The sequence below is a fragment of the Arvicanthis niloticus genome, chromosome 7, assembly GCF_011762505.2.
Source record: "Arvicanthis niloticus isolate mArvNil1 chromosome 7, mArvNil1.pat.X, whole genome shotgun sequence".
NCBI lineage: Eukaryota > Metazoa > Chordata > Mammalia > Rodentia > Muridae > Arvicanthis > Arvicanthis niloticus.
This window is the reverse complement of record NC_047664.1, coordinates 19,651,372-19,671,476: the sequence shown is the minus strand read 5'-3', so window position 1 is coordinate 19,671,476 and position 20,105 is coordinate 19,651,372. Positions and strand designations below refer to the sequence as shown.

Sequence of the window (20,105 nt, the reverse complement as noted above, 5' to 3'; positions counted from 1 at the left end):
ACCACATAGATGTATGTAGCTCTATCATAGGTGTTGGAGTGTGCACACCACATAGATGTATGTAGCTCTATCATAGGTGCTGGGGTATGCACATAGATATGTGCACACAAATGAAGGTCTAGGCAACAACAACCATCCCCAAAACAAATGAACAGAAGACTAGACCTGTGTTGTGTTTGCTGGTTTACTGTTTATTTTTATTTGTCTGGTTTTGTTTTTTTCAAGAGAGGGTTTCAATTTGTAGTTCTAGCTGGCCTCACACTCACAGAGATCAGCTTGCCTCTGCTCCTGAGCTCTCATCCCAGCTGCTTTAGGCCAGCCAGGACTATACAGCTTTAAATTTAAAAAATAAATAAAAATAAATCAGGTCAGTATAACACAGGGCCATTCTCAGCTACAGAGTCAATGCAGACCAGTCTAAATTAAGATCCCGTTTCAAGGATGAGAGGCAGGTGGTGAGAAGTAAGCCTGAGTATTGCTCCAATATTTCGGAAACAGACATGAGAAGATCAACTCAAATTCAAGACCTGATTAGTACACACAGTGTTTCAAGCTAGTTACTTTGTCAGACATAGCTTTGGAGAGTGACGAGTTCAGGATCATCCTTAGTTACGTAGGAGTTTTATTTAGGCTAGTCCAGATACAAGAAATAAGAAATACACCTTTAACCAGTCATCTTCTGCTCTGTGGGCTTTCATACACAGGTGACATACAATCACAGACAAATGAACAGCAAAGTGTTAAAAGCATGTGCGGTGGTGGGCACTCTTTAATCTCTCAGCACTCAGGAGGCAGAGGGAGTCGGAACTCAGAGTTCTAGGGTATCCTAGAATAAAGAGCTAGTTCTAGGATAGCCAGGGCTAAACAGAGAAGTCCTATCTTGAAAAAGAAAGAAAAAAATAAAACAAAAAGATTAAAAATATGTAATTTGGGCATGCCTTCATGCTCCTATGATCGCAGAACTTTGGAGGCAGGACCAAGAGTTCAACTGTGTTGAGTGTTTTTAAATGTTGAAATTGGCTTCAGTTTTTAACCAGGCTAGCCAGAGCTTCAGGCAGTTGTCCTGCTTTAGCCGTAGCTATTAAGCCAGGGCAGATATATTTATTTAATGAAAAAATGCATAGCACTTGGTATGCTTTTCCTATAAAATTGATGTGACAGAGGAAGAAGGATGACTAGCCTAGGGCTACATAGGTCCTGATTTCTCAAAGCTTAAAATGTTCAATTAAAAGCATAGAAAACAACATTTGATAACATTTTTCAAGTGTTTACTCTCAAACCTAGGAAGTTTTGTATGTTAGGGAAGTGCTTTTCTATTGAGTATTGAACTATATCCAAAGTCTTAATTGGCATTCTTTGCAGTTGCCAGCATTGTTAAAGGAATTGGAGTTTGAAACTGACTTTGCACCAGGTCCTGACTATTTGTTAGCATAGACTAAATTTTTTTTAATTTAAATTAAGAGTCACATTCTACTCGGGGGTATTATAACTCCTTAGTGCTAGAGTTACAGGCATAAAATTCCTTGCCTATCTTGTAAAGTTAATTCTTTATGCATATTTTTATAGGAATAAAAAAGTACGTTGTTGGTCTCATAATCAAGACATCCTCTGACCCAACTTGTGTAGAGGTAAGGAAATGTGAATTTTATAAGTTTTAGTTGCTTGAGAGAGGCAGCTCTTCCTTTCTCTCCTATCTCTGTTGGTCCAGAGATTGAGTTCATAGGTCTACACTGTAAACCATCTCAGATGCCCCAGGGAGTTGATGTTGTTTTTTATTATTAAATGTGTTTTAATAATATTTATTCTTTGTGCATGTTTGTAAATACTTGGGTGCTGTTTGAGGTTACAGGACAATTTTTGGGAGTTGGTTCTTCTACCATATAGATGAAGAGAATTGAACTCAGATTGTCATACTTGGCACTTGGCTACCTCCCTGGTTTCCTGAGAATGTATTCAAGAAAGCAAAATTATTCAAATGTTAATCTGTTTTTATTAGTCCAAGGAGCATGCATATTTCTAATAGACCTATAATCATTTCTTATGTTTGTACAATTCTTTAGGCACTTATTTAATCTGGCCCCCTTTCCTCCCCCTTCCTAGAAAGAAAAGGTGTATATTGGGAAGTTGAATATGATTCTTGTTCAGGTAAGCTTTATATTAGCCATCTTCCTCAGAAAAATTTAATTAGTTATTTTAAGACTCAGTTATATGGCTCTATTGTGAATTGGATTATATATTGGAGTTTTAAATTTTAAGTGTTACTGGATCCTTAGACTTTGCCTGCTACTGTGCATTTATTTCTGGTTTAAATGTGGCTCTTAGAAATCCCAGTGTTTATATATCCTTGCATGGAATGCGGCCTCCTAGTTAATCTCCATACATTTTTTTCCCTAGCCATCTATATAGTCTTAAGAATATTATTGTTTTATTTACTGACCCCCAGCAGACTATCCTTTTGTAGAATGTTTAGAATATACTTAGCTATAACACTATCCAAATTTCAAAAATCTAATACATTTAATTGGCATTTTAATAGATAGCTCTATCCATGCTTGGGCTATCTACTTAAAAGGCTTACAAGATGTTCAAACCAGGGCCTGGTAGCATTGACTCATGTAATAATGTTATGACTAGATTATATTCAACAGAAAATGTTTGGGGATTATGTAAACTAAATGTCAGGGTAATTCAATGGGGTCCTCGAGTATTGAACGCAGTGTTTTGTATTATGTGTGGTATATTAAAAGTGGGGAAGTGAGTAACACTCTAGCTTTAGCAATGTTCTATCTTTGTCAAATGAAGTGAAATGAACATTTCATTTTTAATTTTAGATACTTAAGCAAGAGTGGCCCAAGCATTGGCCAACTTTTATCAGTGACATTGTTGGAGCAAGTAGGACCAGTGAAAGTCTATGTCAAAATAATATGGTGATTCTTAAACTCTTGAGTGAAGAAGTGTTTGATTTCTCTAGTGGACAGATAACCCAAGTTAAAGCAAAGCATTTAAAAGACAGGCAAGTATTTATGTTTTAAATTATCACATGCTATATGGAGCTCTTAAGTGTAAAAGTTTTTAATGAAATCTGATCAGCAATGTTTATATTACTGGAGGGAGGGGGAGTGTGAGTGTGCATAAGAGATGTCCTCCCTGTCATCGGTTCCTCCCGTCCATGACATGTCATCCATGTCATCAGGTAGGACTCAGGGTGAAGTCAGAATTTATGTTGTGCCGCCTTTCTAAATCATGTTGTTTTCTTCCTCAGCATGTGCAATGAGTTTTCACAAATATTTCAGCTTTGTCAGTTTGTGATGGTAAGTGTTTTTAATTTTCATCTTTTTTAAAATAAGAGTTAGAGGGAAAAGTATATTTATGGTATGACATTTGTGTTTCCAGGAAAATTCCCAAAATGCTCCCCTTGTACATGCTACATTGGAAACACTGCTGAGGTTTTTGAACTGGATTCCACTGGGATACATCTTTGAGACTAAGTTAATCAGCACATTAATTTACAAGGTAAGGCCAGTATGCTTCAGTTTGTCTCTGGATAGTCACAGATAAGTTTTTTTTTTTTTTTATTTTTCACTGCCACTCTACCCACTATGTTTGTTTCTGACTGCTTTTAAGGTCTTTGCTAGTAATCATTTAATATGAATCTCTCTAGTCTATGTGGGGTTTATTTGTTTTCTTTAGCTCAGGATTGGTGGTAGATGTTAATTCTACTACTATAGAGTCAGAAGCAAAAGATCTTTTAGTACATTTATTTAATATTGTGTGTATGCATGGGCGTGGTTGTGATGTCATAGGTAGGGCAACTTGGCTGAGATATGGTTCACTGCATCATGGGTGTTGTGGGAAATGAACACAACCCCTGGTGCATGCTGCTGCTTTGCTTTTTTTTTTTTTTTTTTTTTTTACCTCGTGAGCCATCTCAGAGGCCCCAGGTCTAAGGATTTTGAGTTTGATGGCCTGAATTACATATCAGGGTATGGTGGTTCATATCTGTTATCTCACTTGTTAAAAGTCAAGGAAGACATGTGGGCTGCACCAAAGTTGAAAGCTTTAATTCCCAACATTTTAAATTAGTGTGATTAATCAGGCTTAGCCCAGAATTTTTAAGGACTACATAGTAGGGGCTGGAGAAATGGCTCACAACCATTTGTAATGGGATTCAGTGCTGTCTATTGGTGTGGCTGAAGAGAGACAGTGTACTCACATACATTAAATAATTTTTTTAAAAGGACTACATAGTAACACTGTGTCTTAGAAAATGCAAATCATCATCATAATAAGTTGAAGACTAGTTCAGTGGGGGAAAGCTTGCCTAGCATGTCCAAGATGTAGATACTTGGTGCTGTCAAAAACAAGAATGCTATTACTGGTATAATTAGTAAATTGCTTTCTTTTGTTTGAGTCACAGTGAAGTAAATTTGCTGTTTATATCTGTAAAGGGGGAGTTGTTTACATTATTATTATAATTGCTTGTCCCCAAGATCAGACTCAGATCATCAGTCTTAGTTGTAAATGTTCCAACACTGTGGTTAAAAAAAAAATCTATTTTACTTGACAAATTAGAATAACGTGCACATGGCTTTAATACTTTGATATGCAGGATATATAGCTGAATTTTTTTTATAATATTACTAATCTTAGTTATGTCAATTATCTCCTTAAGACCCTGTTTTGGGGGTTATAGAAGTGGAAAGGGCATCATGGTTCAAGTTAGCTTCAAATTTAATGTAGCTGATATCTAAGTGGACAACATTTTCTTTTTGACCATTATCTAGTCTCACTTCTACAAAGTATGAACTAAACAGTAGTCTAAGACTAGCTAATGTCTGTTTTCAATGTTCTCTTCAGTACTACCCTTGAGCATTTATACTTTGGTTATTTTATTTTGTAATGAACCTTATGTATAAATTTTTTGGTTATTTACATTTTTAAAACCAGGGTCTCAAGTCAATCAGACATACATAGTAATAATCTTAGAAATGTTACCAAACAGGTGCCTCCCACCCCACCCCTGTAACAGAAATGTAGCTGACTGTTTGCTTTGCATGCACAGAGCATTGGGTCTGTTCTCCAGCGTCCCTGTACTGAACATCTATGATCCAAGCAAAAAGGGCGGGAGTTTAAGGTCATTTTCAGCTGTGGAGCAATTTTGAGCTCCACCTGGATCTCTGATATAAAAGAAAAGCAATGTGCTCTGTAGACATTTTGTTTTATTTTGTGGGAATGGGATTTGACTGCATGCGTGTATATGTGCCACACGAATGTCTGCTGCTCCTGATGTCAGGAGCATAGATGCATAGAGGTCAGAAGAGAGAATTGAATTTCCTGGGACTTGCTTGCTACTTGTGAGCTGCTGTGGGTGTTCGGAGTAGAATCTGGGTCCTCTGCAAAAGACCAAATGCTTTTTTTTAAGCCACAGTCAACTCTCCCACGCCTCTTTGTCATTTTTAAATAAAACATTTCTTGTGTTTAACTTTGATTTTTCTTTTAATAAAATAGTTCCTGAATGTTCCAATGTTCCGAAATGTGTCTCTAAAGTGCCTCACTGAGATCGCTGGTGTAAGTGTAAGCCAATATGAGGAACAATTTGAAACTCTGTTTACACTTACAATGATGCAGCTAAAACAGGTATATGCCACTGTCTTAATAATTGAATCATTTTAATGCGTTAGAAATAACCAACGACACTGCCAAATAAACAGTTAAAAAAGGTTATGTTTAAGTTAAATTATAGAACAGTTACTATAGATCAGCCATGATCTGATTGCGTGTGTGTTACATGCAGTCTTAGGTAGAAAATTTTTATGTTTTCTCTTCAAAATATTAAGATTTTAGGGATACCATGATAATAGTTCTAGAAATTTGAGGTTGAATGTTGTGAAGACTGATCATAGTGGGAAACCTAGCAATGCTCCCTCAGTTGTTGCAGGTGTCAAAGAATTGTTTTAAGTCCCAGTTGGATTCATCTGAATGCGCACTGTTACACTGTTGTCTTGAGAAAAAATCTGATAGAAAAATTAAAAAATTATAAAATCAGTCTGGATTGACCAGAAACAAATCCAAGCTAGTCCTTTGTATGTTAGTATTAGCAAATGGGTGTTGTCATTTTAGAGTTCACAGGGTTTTTGTTTGTTTGTTTTTGGATAGTTTTATAATATGTATATTGATGATGGTTTTCAACTTGCAGATGCTTCCTTTAAACACTAATATCCGACTTGCATACTCAAATGGGAAAGATGATGAACAGAACTTTATTCAAAATCTCAGTCTATTTCTCTGCACCTTTCTAAAAGAGCACGGTCAACTTCTAGAAAAAAGACTCAATCTCAGGGAAGCACTCATGGAGGTAGGTCTGGTCCTTGACATTTCTAAAAAAAAAAAAAAAAAAAAAAAAGATGCTCTCAAGTATGAGACTTGTATGGATTCCAGAGGCCAGGGTCCCTGTGTATATTCCTGCTTGGCTGTTGTTGAACTCACTGTGTAGAACATGGTGACCTGAAACTCACAGAGACCTTCCTGCCTCTGCCTTTTAAATGCTGGGATTGTATGCAGGTATTGGGCTCTATTTTGTTTTTTGAGACAGGCTGTTGTTATTCCCTTTCCTTGGGTGTGCAGAACTCAGTAGGACAGACTAGTGTTGAACTAGTGGGAACTTATTCTTAGCTTCCAAGATCACAGGTATAAGCATGTCTTGTTTCAAAACTATATTTCTAAAGACTGGCCCAATGTATTTTAATTCTTCATTTCTTGTTGGGTGTGTTCCTGTGCTAAGCATCACTTTTCTGTTTAGGGATCTAAACAGTTTTCCAATTTAGAACTGTAAAAATTGCCAACTATGGTAGTGTAGATCTAATCCCAGTCCTGGAAAAGGCCATCTGATCTCTGTGAGTTCAATGCGAACCTGGTCTAGAAAGTGAATTCTAAAACACCTGGGGCACACAGAGAAACCCTGACTCAAAAAACAAAAATTATAAAAACTGTAGTGCTGGTTTAGTATATTCCAAATGCAATTTAACTAAACAGTAATATGATTTCCAAACATTTTTATCATCTCCACAGCAAATTGTGTGCCTATGAAATCATTACTATTGTATCAGGTTTCATAGGCCCAGACTCATTGCTTTGTGTCTCTGAATTTATCTGTTACTTTATACACATTATAATATATGATACATGATCTTTTAAATATATGTTTTAGCATGTTTTGAATCAACCTTTACTGTGGTTTTCGTGGTTATTTAATGTTTCACTGTGAGAATGTACACATTTTGTGTTTGTTTGGCTGAGCCTTTCTTATGTTTTATTATGTTGAGACCAAGTTCTCTAGTTCTGGTGTGCTTGGAATTCATTTGTAACAGGCCATCCCCAAGGTTGTGAGGCTCATGTCTCTGCTTTACCATCACCCTCACCACAGGGCCCCTTTATGGCTGATCTCAAACTTGTGATTTCCTGCGGATGGCATGCATGTCCTGCCTTCCTATGTGCTGGGACCAGAACTGTAGGGCCTGCTGTTCAGCTTAAAAGCTGTTTAAAGAGGCTGGATTGTTATGTACTCTGGAAACATTTAGAGGAGGACATGTCAGAAAAAATATTTGCTGCCAGTTTTCAGTCTGAAGAATGAAATTTCTATGTATTTCAAATAGAGTTTTTTGGTTTTGCTTTGTGAAACAAGTCTTTCTCTGTAGCCCTGGCTGGCTATCCTAGAGCTCACTCTGTAGACCAGACTGACCTTGAACTCAGAGGTCCACCTGACTCTCAGCCTTCCAAGTGCTGAGATTAAAGGCATATATGTGCCCACACTGCACAGATTCAGAATATTAGTTTTTAATCCTTATTAGTTAGGGGGAAGCAACTTAAAAATTTGGTTATAATAGTTTTAATTTTCTTGATCTTAATGTGTAGGCTCTTCATTATATGTTGTTGGTGTCTGAAGTGGAAGAAACTGAAATTTTTAAAATCTGTCTTGAGTACTGGAATCATTTGGCAGCTGAGCTCTACAGAGAGAGTCCATTTTCTACATCTGCTTCTCCATTGTTATCTGGAAGTCAGCACTTTGATATTCCTCCTAGGAGACAGCTGTACCTGACCGTGTTATCTAAGGTAATGATGAAGTGATTGGTGAGCACTTTCATTTCTTCCTATAGTTTTGGTGGCTAAAGTGTTGGAAGTAGAACTTAAGGAGAGGTTTTCCTGTTGCAGTTTTTAGAAGTATGGTTCTTAAGCTAACAGCCTTGCATCATCTGGATTTACACATGAAATCTGTAAACCAGGGTGAACGATTGATACTATTTAGAACACAGATCAAGCCGAGTGATCATGGCCTTTAATTCTAGCAGCTCAGGAGGCAGAGGAGGAGAATCTCTGAGTTTGAAGGCAGCCAGGGCTACTCAGAGAAACTAAAAGGCCAAATTTTGGTATCAAAAAACAAAATAGCAAACCACTGATTAAAACAGGGTTCTGAAGTGCAGTATTGCGGAGTTAATATTTTTAAGTTCTGTTTTACTTTTTAGAATGTTTCATTCTTTTGGAGACCTTAGTGTGTATCCCTAGACCAGGCTGGCCTTAAACTTAGCCTTCCTAATGCAGAGATTAAAGGCTTGTATCATCACAGTACCAGCATTTTAAAATTGAAAGTGTAGGTAGGTCTTAAGTAGTCAAGGCTGACCTTGACCTCTTGTTCTTCATGGACCTGCCTCCCAAGTTTTAGAATTACAAGCATGTATGACTATGCCTCATTTGATAGTTTTACTTTGAGTTTTGTAGCCAATCCTAGCCTCTAACTAGGGAGGGATCCACTCAGTTTAGGAGTGCCGAGGCTGAAGGGATGTGCCACCACACGTGACTGAATATTTTCTCTAAATTCTCTTGTTAGAATTAGTTTGATTGTGTGGCATCTTAATTAGTACATGCCTGTCATCCTTGCTACTATATGTGACCTTACTACTAAAGGTCTTAACGGCTGGGTGTGGTGGCGCACGCCTTTAATCCCAGCACTTGGGAGGCAGAGGCAGGTGGATCTCTGAGTTCGAGGCCAGCCTGGTCTACAGAGTGAGTTCCAGGACAGCCAGGGCTACACAGAGAAACCCTGTCTCGAAAAACCAAAAAAAAAAAAGGTCTTAACGGTTTCTTTATTGGTTTATTGATAATAGGTCCGTTTATTGATGGTTAGTCGCATGGCCAAACCAGAGGAGGTACTGGTTGTAGAAAATGATCAGGGAGAAGTTGTGAGAGAGTTCATGAAGGATACTGATTCCATAAATTTGTATAAGAATATGAGAGAAACATTAGGTAAGTAAATAAGTGACAATAATTTTTATAATCTTATGTCCTATTTGAAAATACTGTTTGGTCAAAGTCCTAGACTTAAACCTGAATCTTTCAGTAACCATATTGCTGTTACACCTTAGCAGAGAAAAAAAACTACTTTGTTTTCACTGTAAAACATCTGGATTTTTTTTGTTTTTTGTTTGTTTGTTTTTGTAGTTTATCTTACTCATCTGGATTATGTAGATACGGAAATAATAATGACTAAGAAACTTCAAAATCAAGTGAATGGTACAGAGTGGTCATGGAAAAATTTGAATACATTGTGTTGGGCAATAGGCTCCATCAGTGGCGCAATGCACGAAGAGGATGAGAAGCGGTTTCTTGTTACTGTTATCAAGGTAGACCACCAGTAGGATGGATTAGAGCCATTAAAAACTTATTTTGTAACTTTATATGACCAAAGCTTGTCTTCCTTTACAGGACCTTTTAGGATTATGTGAGCAGAAAAGAGGCAAAGATAATAAGGCTATCATTGCATCGAATATCATGTACATAGTAGGTCAATACCCAAGATTTTTGAGAGCACATTGGAAATTTTTGAAGACAGTAGTAAACAAGCTATTTGAATTCATGCATGGTAAATATCACTTAATAAACTCATTGCATTTAATTTTACGTTTCATTTGTTATGCTGAACAAAAAATGAATAAATATTTTTATCTTGTTAGAGACCCACGATGGAGTCCAGGACATGGCTTGTGACACATTTATTAAAATAGCTCAAAAATGCCGCAGGCATTTTGTTCAGGTTCAAGTTGGAGAAGTAATGCCATTTATTGATGAGATTTTAAACAACATAAATACTATAATTTGTGATCTTCAGCCTCAGCAGGTATTGTGCTTATTACTAAAATGTATATGAGTTTTTTACTTGTGGGTTTGTTTTTTTGTTTGTTTGTTTTGTGCGTGCATGTATGCCTCCTGTGCATGAAAGCCGGAAGACACCATAGAGCTAGAGTTCCAGACTTGACCACCATGTGGGTGACTTCTAAAAGTGAAGCCAGTCCTCATAGCTATTGAATCCCCTCACCAGTCCTTAATCATTTATAGAAGTAATATGCTCGGGGGATGGAGAGCAGCTTAGCAGTTCAGAGTGCGCACTGCTCTAGTAGAGGATTATAGCTGGGTTCCCAGCACTCACATGGAATGCTCATTACTCCTGTAACTCCAGGCTCAATGTTCTCCATTCTCATCCTATGGTTTCTTCAGGCTTCTACACTTATGCACTCATAGCTCCCCATTCCCATACACATATACACAGTCAAAACTAAAACAGGTTAAAAATTGGAAAAATAACTATTTAATCAATAAATCTAAGTGTTTTATAATTTGGGTACATTATTGTCTGTTCTTTGGGTGCGTGAGAGTATGAAACTAAAATGTTTGCATTTTAAAACAGGTTCATACATTTTATGAAGCTGTGGGGTACATGATTGGTGCACAGACAGACCAGACAGTTCAAGAGCATTTGATAGAAAAATACATGCTACTCCCTAATCAAGTGTGGGACAGTATAATTCAGCAGGCAACCAAAGTAAGTTTTTATTTTTTTTTTAGGTTTTGGTCGGTTTTTTTATTCCCCCTCTGTGTGTGTTTGCTTATTTTCTTTTTTTTTTGAGTTCTTTCTAATGAGGGTTAATGTTCAGTCTCAGCACTTTTGAAATGTGTGCTTCAAACATAAGTCTTCATGTGTATGAGGATGTCCATCATACTAGGAAACTAGAGGATAGCTTTGAGTGTTGGGCCTTACCTTGAACACTTGAAATGGTCTCACCACTGCTACCTATCTCAGAGTGCCTAGCCTGTGACTTCTAGAAAGTCCTGGAAGAACAGACACATTATGCTAAACCTATCTTTGCTCTTGCTTCTGGGGATCTGAGTTCAGCCTTCAGGTTTATGTGGCAAGTCCTTAACCCACTCAGCTGTTTTCCTTACTGTATGAGTGCTTTGATGTAAATTTGAACAATTGAAACATTACAGAGTCAAGTGTGGTAGTGCATAACATAACCCTAGCACTTAGAGATAGATACAGGATTAGAAATTCAAAGTCATCCTTGACAACATAGCAAGTTGGAAGTCAGCTGAGACCTAGAAGACTCTCAAAATTAGAGAAAGAAAAAAAAATGAGTAACATAATTTTGATTGTTGTAGGGTCATCATATTTGAGACAGTTTACTGTAAGGCCTTGGAGAGATGTGCCACCATGGCTGATTTTACAATAGCCTTTTGTTTTGATTTTAGGTGAGACTATTTTACTCCATTTTTAAGTTGAGGTTTTAGGAATTAAGCTTAGGGCTTCATGTTTGTAAAACATCCTAGCACTGGGCTATAACCCAGACCTTTGTGAGATTATAAAGGAGATGACGTTTTCAACAAATGAGATTGTTTTATTGTAATAATTTCAGAATGTGGATATCCTGAAAGATCCTGAAACAGTCAAGCAGCTGGGTAGCATATTAAAAACAAATGTGAGAGCCTGCAAAGCTGTTGGTCATCCCTTTGTGATTCAGCTTGGGAGAATTTATTTAGACATGCTTAATGTATATAAGTGCCTCAGTGAAAATATTTCTGCAGCTATTCAAGCTAATGGTAAGTGGTTCTGGCTTCTTGGGAAAGATAGAATGCTGGGTAAAGATCATTCTGCTTTCACTGTTTTTCATACCTTTCTGCACAGCTCATAAGTAAACCTGCTGTCTGGGGTGTCAGAAGCCCCAAGACCCTTTCTCAGCAGTTGTTTGCTTATGCAAGTAAGATGAGTCTTGCCTATGTGTATAGTTGATTGACAGCGTGACTGCTTTGCAGAGTGCCCAAAGCTGTGTGTTAGATCTTGGAGATTTGGAGGCTTGGGCTTCAGAATTCTCTCTTCTGTTCCAGCCTTTCAGGAAATAATTCTTTTGGGAATGGTAACATTTGAAGTAGACCTAAGATTGCTTAGCTTATATTTGATTGTTCTTTAGGTGAAATGGTTACAAAGCAACCATTGATTAGAAGTATGCGGACAGTCAAAAGGGAAACATTAAAGTTAATATCTGGTTGGGTGAGCCGTTCCAATGATCCTCAGATGGTAAGGTTTTTGTTTTTTCCTTTTACTTCACATTCTCATATGCCATGTCTACATGTATCTGCTTAATGAAAAGATCATTCCGGGATTTGTTGGAGTCCTTCTATAGTAAATTTAGCTTTTTGAGGAAATTTCTGTTTGTTACAGAAGATGATAATAAGAATGTGTTATTTGGGGCTATAGAAATATGCCTCAGAGTTGTTAAGATAAAAAGTTTGAAAACAAAAGGTCAATAAAATTCATGTTTTATACATCATTGATGATTATAATGTGAACAGATACTTTGTGTTTGTCATTTTGATGTTCAATGGTTCTGTTGCTTTTATCTAAAACCCTAACTCTGATAAAAATTCTTATGGAATACCTTAACTTACAAATAAAGTAGTTTTTAGTCAAGAAATTTCTTCCCTCACCCTTAAGCGACAGGGTCTCATGATCTGGAATTTGCTATTGCAATACAGCCACTTTTTTTTTTTTTTTTTAAGAATTATTCATGTATGTGTAGAAGATAGCCTAGATATAGAGTTATAGATGGTGTAGGTACAGAAAACCACTCATTGTATCCGTCTTTGGCCTGTTACGTGAGTCACTCCTCCTGTGTCAGCAGTGGCCACAGAATTCTTGGATTTACTCTCTTTAGAGAATACCAAAAGGTCTGGCCTTACAGTATTTTGGATCTTGCCAATTTAGGACTCTTGACTACTGAATATGTATGAAGGTGGTATTTTGCCACACACCTGTCATCATAGCCCCTGGGATCTATAGCAGGATGAGTTTGGATCCAAACTAGCAACCAACAGGTTCATTTAAACTATCCTGTATCTGACCTTTGTTAATGTTGACTTTACTGGTTCCTGTTGCTAAAATATTTTAGCATCTTATCTCATCAGATAATCTGAATTACCTTGGAGACTGGAGTGACCTGTATTGCTTACAGTAATAATAAGGACCCTTTGCCCCCAACAGGTAGCTGAAAACTTTGTTCCTCCTTTGTTGGATGCAGTTCTTATTGATTACCAGAGAAATGTTCCAGCTGCTAGAGAACCAGAAGTGCTTAGTACTATGGCCATTATTGTCAACAAATTAGGTGGACATATAACAGCTGAAATACCTCAAATATTCGATGCAGTTTTTGAGTGCACATTGAATATGATAAATAAGGTAGGTGATTTGTGGTTTTATTATATAATGGAAAATTTTATAGTATGTTCTCCACTCAAATATATAAATGGCATTTTTTCAGACTTTCAAAGATTTAGAATTAAGTACTATATATTACAAGGAGTAATTGTCATCTTAATAGCAAAATCTTGACAATAAAAAAAAGAAACTGAAGACTGGTCATCAACTTAGACCTAAGAGTGCTCAAAGGGCAGATGTGGGTGGATAGATCTATGATCTCTTTCCTCTATGTAGCCTCAGCTGTCCTGATAATCACTCTTATGGACCCAGCTGTCTTAGAACTCAGATCTGCCTGCCTCTAGGAACTCCAGGCTAGAATTCAAAGATTGAAGTACCATGCTCTGCAAATAATAACAAACTAGAAAACAGAGCTAGATTTTTGGTCTAGCTTGGTTTTTGGTCTACAGGTCTTGCAACTGTAACAGCTTGTTACCTTTGGCCAGCTTGGTCTATATAAGAAAGGGGTGGGGATTAAATCTGGCCTGAAGCTCTGTATGGTATAGCTTTACTTGGGAGTTGGGGGGACAGGATATTCCTACTGGTTTTATTTGTTTCATGATATCACAGTATAAAATTGGGCAATGATAATGTTTATAAAAGTTCTTCCTGGGCTGGAGAGATGGCTCAGTGGTTAAGAGCGTTGACTGCTCTTCCAGAGGTCCTGAGTTCAATTCCTAGCAACCACATGGTGGCTCACAAATATCTGTACTGGGATTTGATGCCCTCTTGTGTGTCTTAAAACAGCTACAGTGTACTCATATACATAACATAAATAAATATTTTTTTAAAAAAAAAAGTTCCACATGGGTTGTGGCACAAACACATCAGTGCCTTTGGTGAGTGGATTTGGGCCAACAGCATCTTGCTGCAAAGCACAGACTGGCCTCAGACTTGGTACTGTATTCCTTCACCAGATCTTGAGAGCAGACATTTCACTAAAAATGTGGTTGTGTTTGCTAATTTGTAATTATTTACAGAGCATGGTACTTAAATCTTTAAAATTTAAATTCTAGCCTGGAGGTGGTGGGGCACACCCTTAATTCTAGAGGCAGATGGAACTCTAAGATGGAGTTCTAAGCCATCTGGGTCTACAAAGTGAGTTGAGGACAGCTGTGACTACACAGAGAAACCTTCCCTATCTTGGAAAACCGGTAAATAAAAAAATAAAATGAACAAATATTTGGACTTTCATTTTGGGTCAACTCTGAAAGTGAATTCGAGTAGAAGCTTGCTATTTCCCTCTTTTAATTAGTAATGCATTGAAATGTTTCGGTGTTTTTTCTTATTTTAGGATTTTGAAGAGTATCCAGAACACAGAACAAACTTTTTCTTATTACTTCAAGCTGTCAATTCTCACTGTTTCCCAGCATTCCTAGCTATTCCACCTGCACAGTTTAAGCTTGTTTTGGATTCTATTATTTGGGCTTTTAAACATACTATGAGGAATGTTGCAGATACAGGTAAATACATTTAAGTCATTTGACTGATAAACCGGAAATACACACTATGTCTTAGTAACTGTTTAATTTCCTGTGGGGTGGGGGAAAAGGTGTTCAGTTCTCAGAGGCAAACCAAGTTTCTAAAATACCCAAGTCCTGAGACTGCCAGGGCTACAATAAGGGGGGGGGGGGGGAAACTACACCAAAAAAAGGGTGGAGGGTATATATTATTCTCCATAAAGAATAGGCTTAGCCAGGCAGTGGTGATGCACCCCTTTAATCCCAACACTTGGGAGGCAGAGGCAGGCTGATTTCTGAGTTTGAGGCCAGCCTGGTCTACAGAGTGAGTTCCAAGATAGCCAGGGCTACACAGACAAACCCTGTCTTGGGGGTTGGGGGGGGGGGGGGAAGGGGCTTTAACCAGGTTTTAGTTACTGTAAAATACAATATAATTCTATGGGGCAGGAGAGGTGCTCAGGAATTAGAAGCATTAGGATCAGATAGAATTCATATCTCAGCAGCTCACAAATAAAACCCCAGTACCAAGACCACCTCATGAATGTATTTTTTTATGTAAATGAATGCTCTATTGATTTTTTTGTGTGTGTGTTAACTTTAGGCTTACAGATACTTTTTACACTTTTACAAAATGTTGCTCAAGAGGAAGCTGCAGCGCAGAGTTTTTACCAAACTTATTTTTGTGACATTCTTCAGCATATTTTCTCTGTTGTGACAGACACCTCACATACTGCGGGTAAGAGCTGAAAGTCAATAAATTACTAAGTGTTGTAGTTGTTACATTTCATCTTTGAATTAATAATAGGTTTCTTCTGTTCAACAGGTCTAACAATGCATGCATCAATTCTTGCATATATGTTTAATTTGGTTGAAGAAGGAAAAATAAGTACACCACTAAATCCTGGAAATCCAGTTAACAACCAGATGTTTATTCAAGACTACGTGGCTAATCTCCTTAAGTCTGCATTCCCTCACCTACAAGAGTAAGTGATTGTATTACTATTATTATATGGGTGTGTATGGGTGGGTATTTACATGGAGTCTACGTTGAGGACCAGAGGCATCCATTCTGTTGGAGTTTCAGGCAGATGGAGGCCAACTGATATGGGTACTGGTGTTTGAATTTGGATTCTTGGGGAGAGAATATGAGCTTTTACTTACTAAGACATCTGTCCAGTACATTTTTATATTTAGTTTAGATGTGGATACTTAAGGGTCAGGTCAGAGAGCAAGATGGCAATTAGTTCTCTTCCTCTACTGTGGTTTCTAGTATTGGATCCTAAACCACCAGGCTTTATTGCAAGTACTTTTACAGGCTGAATCATCTGCTTCTTTTTTTAATTTGGTAGATGTGCTGGGAATAAAATAATTGTTTTAAAAACGGGCATTTTTCAATTTTAGTTTTTAAAGATTGATTTTTGTTTTGATTTGCAGTGCTCAAGTAAAGCTGTTTGTAACAGGACTTTTCAGCTTAAATCAGGATATTCCTGCTTTCAAAGAACATCTAAGGGATTTCTTAGTTCAAATAAAGGTACATATTTAAGTTTTTTATTTCTTTGTTTTGACGTTTTGAGACAGGGTTCCTGGCTGGCTTAAACTTAGTATGTGTTCATACATCCACACTTGTGTGTACTAGAGGTCATCGAGAATGCGGCCTGTGTTCTTCTGAGAGCAGGGTTCTAAAGCTCACCCATTTAAGACAGACTAATTACCTAGCGAGGCCCAGGAATGCTCTTTTCTCTTAAGTTGGTTTTAATTTAGTTATATAAGTTCCTTAGACACACCAGAAGAGAGGGCATTCTATTCCATTACACATGGTTCTGAGCCACTGTGTGGTTGGTGGGAATTGAACTCTGGTTCTCTGGAAGAGCACACAGCACAGTACTCTTAACCACTTTCCAGCCCACCTCTAAGTTTTTATGTGTGCACATAATTTAGATTATATTTTGGTGTATATAGCAGGCAAGCATTCTATCCCTTACCTTCAGCCCCCTTCACACCCATTTTTTTCTTGTTTCTAGACAATTTTCTACATAATTTTCTCTGTGTAGCCCTTGCTGTCCTGAAACTCACTCTTTTGACTGGGCCTTGAACTCAGTAATCTTCCTCCCAAGTGTGTGGATTGCAGCCATGCCACTGCACCTAACCAGATCCCATAAGCACATTGATGGCGCTTTTAAAGATTTTTATAATAACCTTTTCATTCTATTGCTGTTAAGCCAATGGCCATTCAAATTTTGGGGAAAGACTTCTCTATTCTGCTTTTGGTTGTTAGCCATTTCTCCAGTCCTGCCTATGTTTCTGAGACAAGTTCATAGTGTGTTTCCTATGCTTGGTGCAAACCTGTGAGTTTAAACACTCCGCCAACAGCAGTTTCCTAAATGCTGTGACTGTGTTTGTGTACCACCACTCCATTCCTTATCCAACTCAGATAATCTTTGAAAAGAAACACTGTGTTCTAGTGAACAAATCCAGGGCTTTGTGGTTTGTCCATCCACAAGCACTATCTAGTCCTTGGTTAACTTAATTCAAGACAGTTTGCTGAGAATTGATATCAGAAGATCACATGTTAAGTCATTTGAGTTCTGAATGCAAAAACTATTAGACTGCTTTGAAGATCATGGCACTATGTGATTATTTGAGCTACAATTTCCATGATCATGTTCCATGTTAATATTTAATATGGGATAACACTGCAGTATTAATGACTCCCACCTCAAAGCTTTATTTTTAATTTAGCTTATAATTCTGCTAATACATTTTAATTAAAATGAAAGTGAAAATAATTTATATTTCTATTACAAGTGACAAAATACCTAATGTCCTCCCTCCAGTTCCAAAGGCCACTTAAAGTTTTACTATATTTGACATTTCAATTGTCTGTGTTCACAGGAGTTTGCAGGTGAAGATACATCGGATCTGTTTTTGGAAGAAAGAGAAACAGCCCTTCGACAGGCTCAGGAGGAGAAACACAAACTTCAAATGTCCGTACCTGGGATTCTTAATCCACATGAGATTCCAGAAGAAATGTGTGATTAAAATCTGAAGTCATGATAGGCTTTTTTCTCTCTGCAACATTTGTTCATGGAAGAAAACAGCAGATGGATTATTTGTCGACCAAAATGATGCCAATTTGTAAATTAAAATGTCACCTAGTGGCCCTTTTTCTTATGTGTTTTTTGTATAAGAAATTTTCTGTGAAATATCCTTTCATTGTTTAAGATTTTGTTTTGGTCATCTTTATTTAGTTTGCATGAAGTTGAAAATTAAGGCATTTTTTAAAAACTTACTTCATGCCCATTTTGAGGCAATGCTGGGGGGAGACAGTAAATTTGATTTGAAAATATACTTGTAAATTCTAATACAAAATTATACAATTTTTTTCTTGTAAACAATACAAATTTTAATTAGGGAGCATTTTTTTTCTAGCCTGTATCTCGGTCTAGAAGAAAAGTAATGAGTAAAAGCAATTGCGTTAAGGGGGTTGGAGCGCTGCGTTGTCTGGAGTCGGCACCTCCTGACTGAACTGTCTGTCTCTAGACTACATGTATTAAAGTCTGTGTGTCAGGTTTGCAGCAAGATCATGTGCATATCATCCCATTGTAAAGCAACTTCAGAAATATGGGAACAGTTAGTTATTTTTACACAGTTCTTTTTGTTTGTGTGTGTGTGCTGTCGCTTGTCGACAACAGCTTTTTGTTTTCCTCAATGAGGAGTGTTGCTCATTTGTGAGCCTTCATTAACTCAAAGTGAAATGGTTAAAAATATTTATCCTGTTAGAATAGGCTGCATCTTTTTAACAACTCATTAAAAAAACAACAACAACAAAAACAAAACTCCGGCTTTTGAGATGACTTATACTAATTTACATTGTTTACCAAGCTGTAGTGCTTTAAGAACACTACTTAAAGGAAAAATAAACTTGGTTTACATTTATTTTCCCTTCACTGGCTTAAAATTATTCATACATTAATGAAGATGATTTTAAGGTTTGTTAATATTTTTATTTGAAGTTTGGTTCTTACAGGAGTTGTGGTGCATGCTTTTAGCCCAAGCACTAGGGAGACAGAGACAGGTAGATTCTGAATTGGAGGTTACCCTAATCTACATAGCCACTTCCAGTACAGCTAGGCCTATAGAATAGACTCTTCAAAACAAGGCTTCTAAGGTTGTTGGTAAGTTTTAGCAGTTAGTCAGGGCTTTGTGCAAAAGTTACAATCCCATCAGAGCCAGGTGGATCTCAAGTTCTTATCTACTGGTCCACATGGTAAATTCTAGGACAGCCAGAGATATGTAGGGGGGCCTTGTCTCAAACAAAAATGAGAGCAAGTAAACATGATCCTGATAACATTTGAAGTTGCATTTTGGGGTTTAGGGAACATCTCTGGTTAGTGAGTGTGTAACGTAGATTAGCTTTTCAAGGAGTTATGGCCTTAGAGTGGCTCATACTTTTCATCCTTGCACCGGGCATCTGAGGCTGCAGGATTAGAGGTTTTTGTTTGTTTTTTTAAGATTTTATTTTATTTATGAGTACATTGTAGCTGTCTTCAGCCATACCAGAAGAGGGCATCAGATTCTGTCATAGATGGTTGTGAGCCACCATGTACAGGTTGCTGGGAATTGAACTCAGGACCTTCAGAAGAGCAGTCAGTGCTCTTAACCACTGAGCCATCTCTCCAGCCCAGGATTAGAGTTTTCAAGGGTACCTTGGTCACTTGAGTATATATGGAAATGAGATGAAAGACAATTGGAGTAGAAATGTTTTGCCAGATAGTGGCCCGAGGAAGAAAGACGTATGTTTATAGTGGTGGGTGTAACAATGAATTGTCTAGAGTCTATGCTAATATGACCAGGGCGGCAAGAAAAAAAGAGAGTTACAATTGAATTGAGAGGTGGAGTTAGTGTGTGCAGCGTAAAGGGGGCTGGGGTTATGGTATAAGACTGCAGCAAGAGGAGAGGCTCCATAATTTGGTAAGGGTAATCTCCTTAGGGGGGAGGGGTAGTCCACTTACACAGGATATCAGATATTCAAGAATTCTACCACTTCCCACAAAGATCATTTAGGCCAG

At 37.5% G+C, this 20,105-nt stretch overlaps 1 protein-coding gene across 2 annotated transcripts in view; it reads left to right on the top strand.

Annotated features, from left to right (window-relative positions):
* Positions 1-18,972, top strand: part of Xpo1 (exportin 1) — a 38,596-nt gene extending 19,624 nt beyond the window's left edge. For both annotated transcript variants that reach the window (XM_034508475.1, XM_076938025.1), the window contains exons 5-25: positions 1,567-1,628; positions 2,101-2,145; positions 2,832-3,013; positions 3,263-3,311; positions 3,394-3,513; positions 5,509-5,637; positions 6,197-6,355; positions 7,912-8,109; positions 9,159-9,297; positions 9,493-9,674; positions 9,757-9,913; positions 10,005-10,168; positions 10,736-10,870; positions 11,742-11,925; positions 12,294-12,400; positions 13,364-13,558; positions 14,871-15,039; positions 15,638-15,772; positions 15,860-16,019; positions 16,471-16,567; positions 17,929-18,972. In XM_034508475.1, the coding sequence (XP_034364366.1) occupies positions 1,567-1,628; positions 2,101-2,145; positions 2,832-3,013; positions 3,263-3,311; positions 3,394-3,513; positions 5,509-5,637; positions 6,197-6,355; positions 7,912-8,109; positions 9,159-9,297; positions 9,493-9,674; positions 9,757-9,913; positions 10,005-10,168; positions 10,736-10,870; positions 11,742-11,925; positions 12,294-12,400; positions 13,364-13,558; positions 14,871-15,039; positions 15,638-15,772; positions 15,860-16,019; positions 16,471-16,567; positions 17,929-18,075 (2,915 nt within the window). In that variant the 3' untranslated portion in view covers positions 18,076-18,972. The remainder of the gene's footprint in view (positions 1-1,566; positions 1,629-2,100; positions 2,146-2,831; positions 3,014-3,262; positions 3,312-3,393; positions 3,514-5,508; positions 5,638-6,196; positions 6,356-7,911; positions 8,110-9,158; positions 9,298-9,492; positions 9,675-9,756; positions 9,914-10,004; positions 10,169-10,735; positions 10,871-11,741; positions 11,926-12,293; positions 12,401-13,363; positions 13,559-14,870; positions 15,040-15,637; positions 15,773-15,859; positions 16,020-16,470; positions 16,568-17,928) is intronic.
* Positions 18,973-20,105: the final 1,133 nt, after the last annotated feature.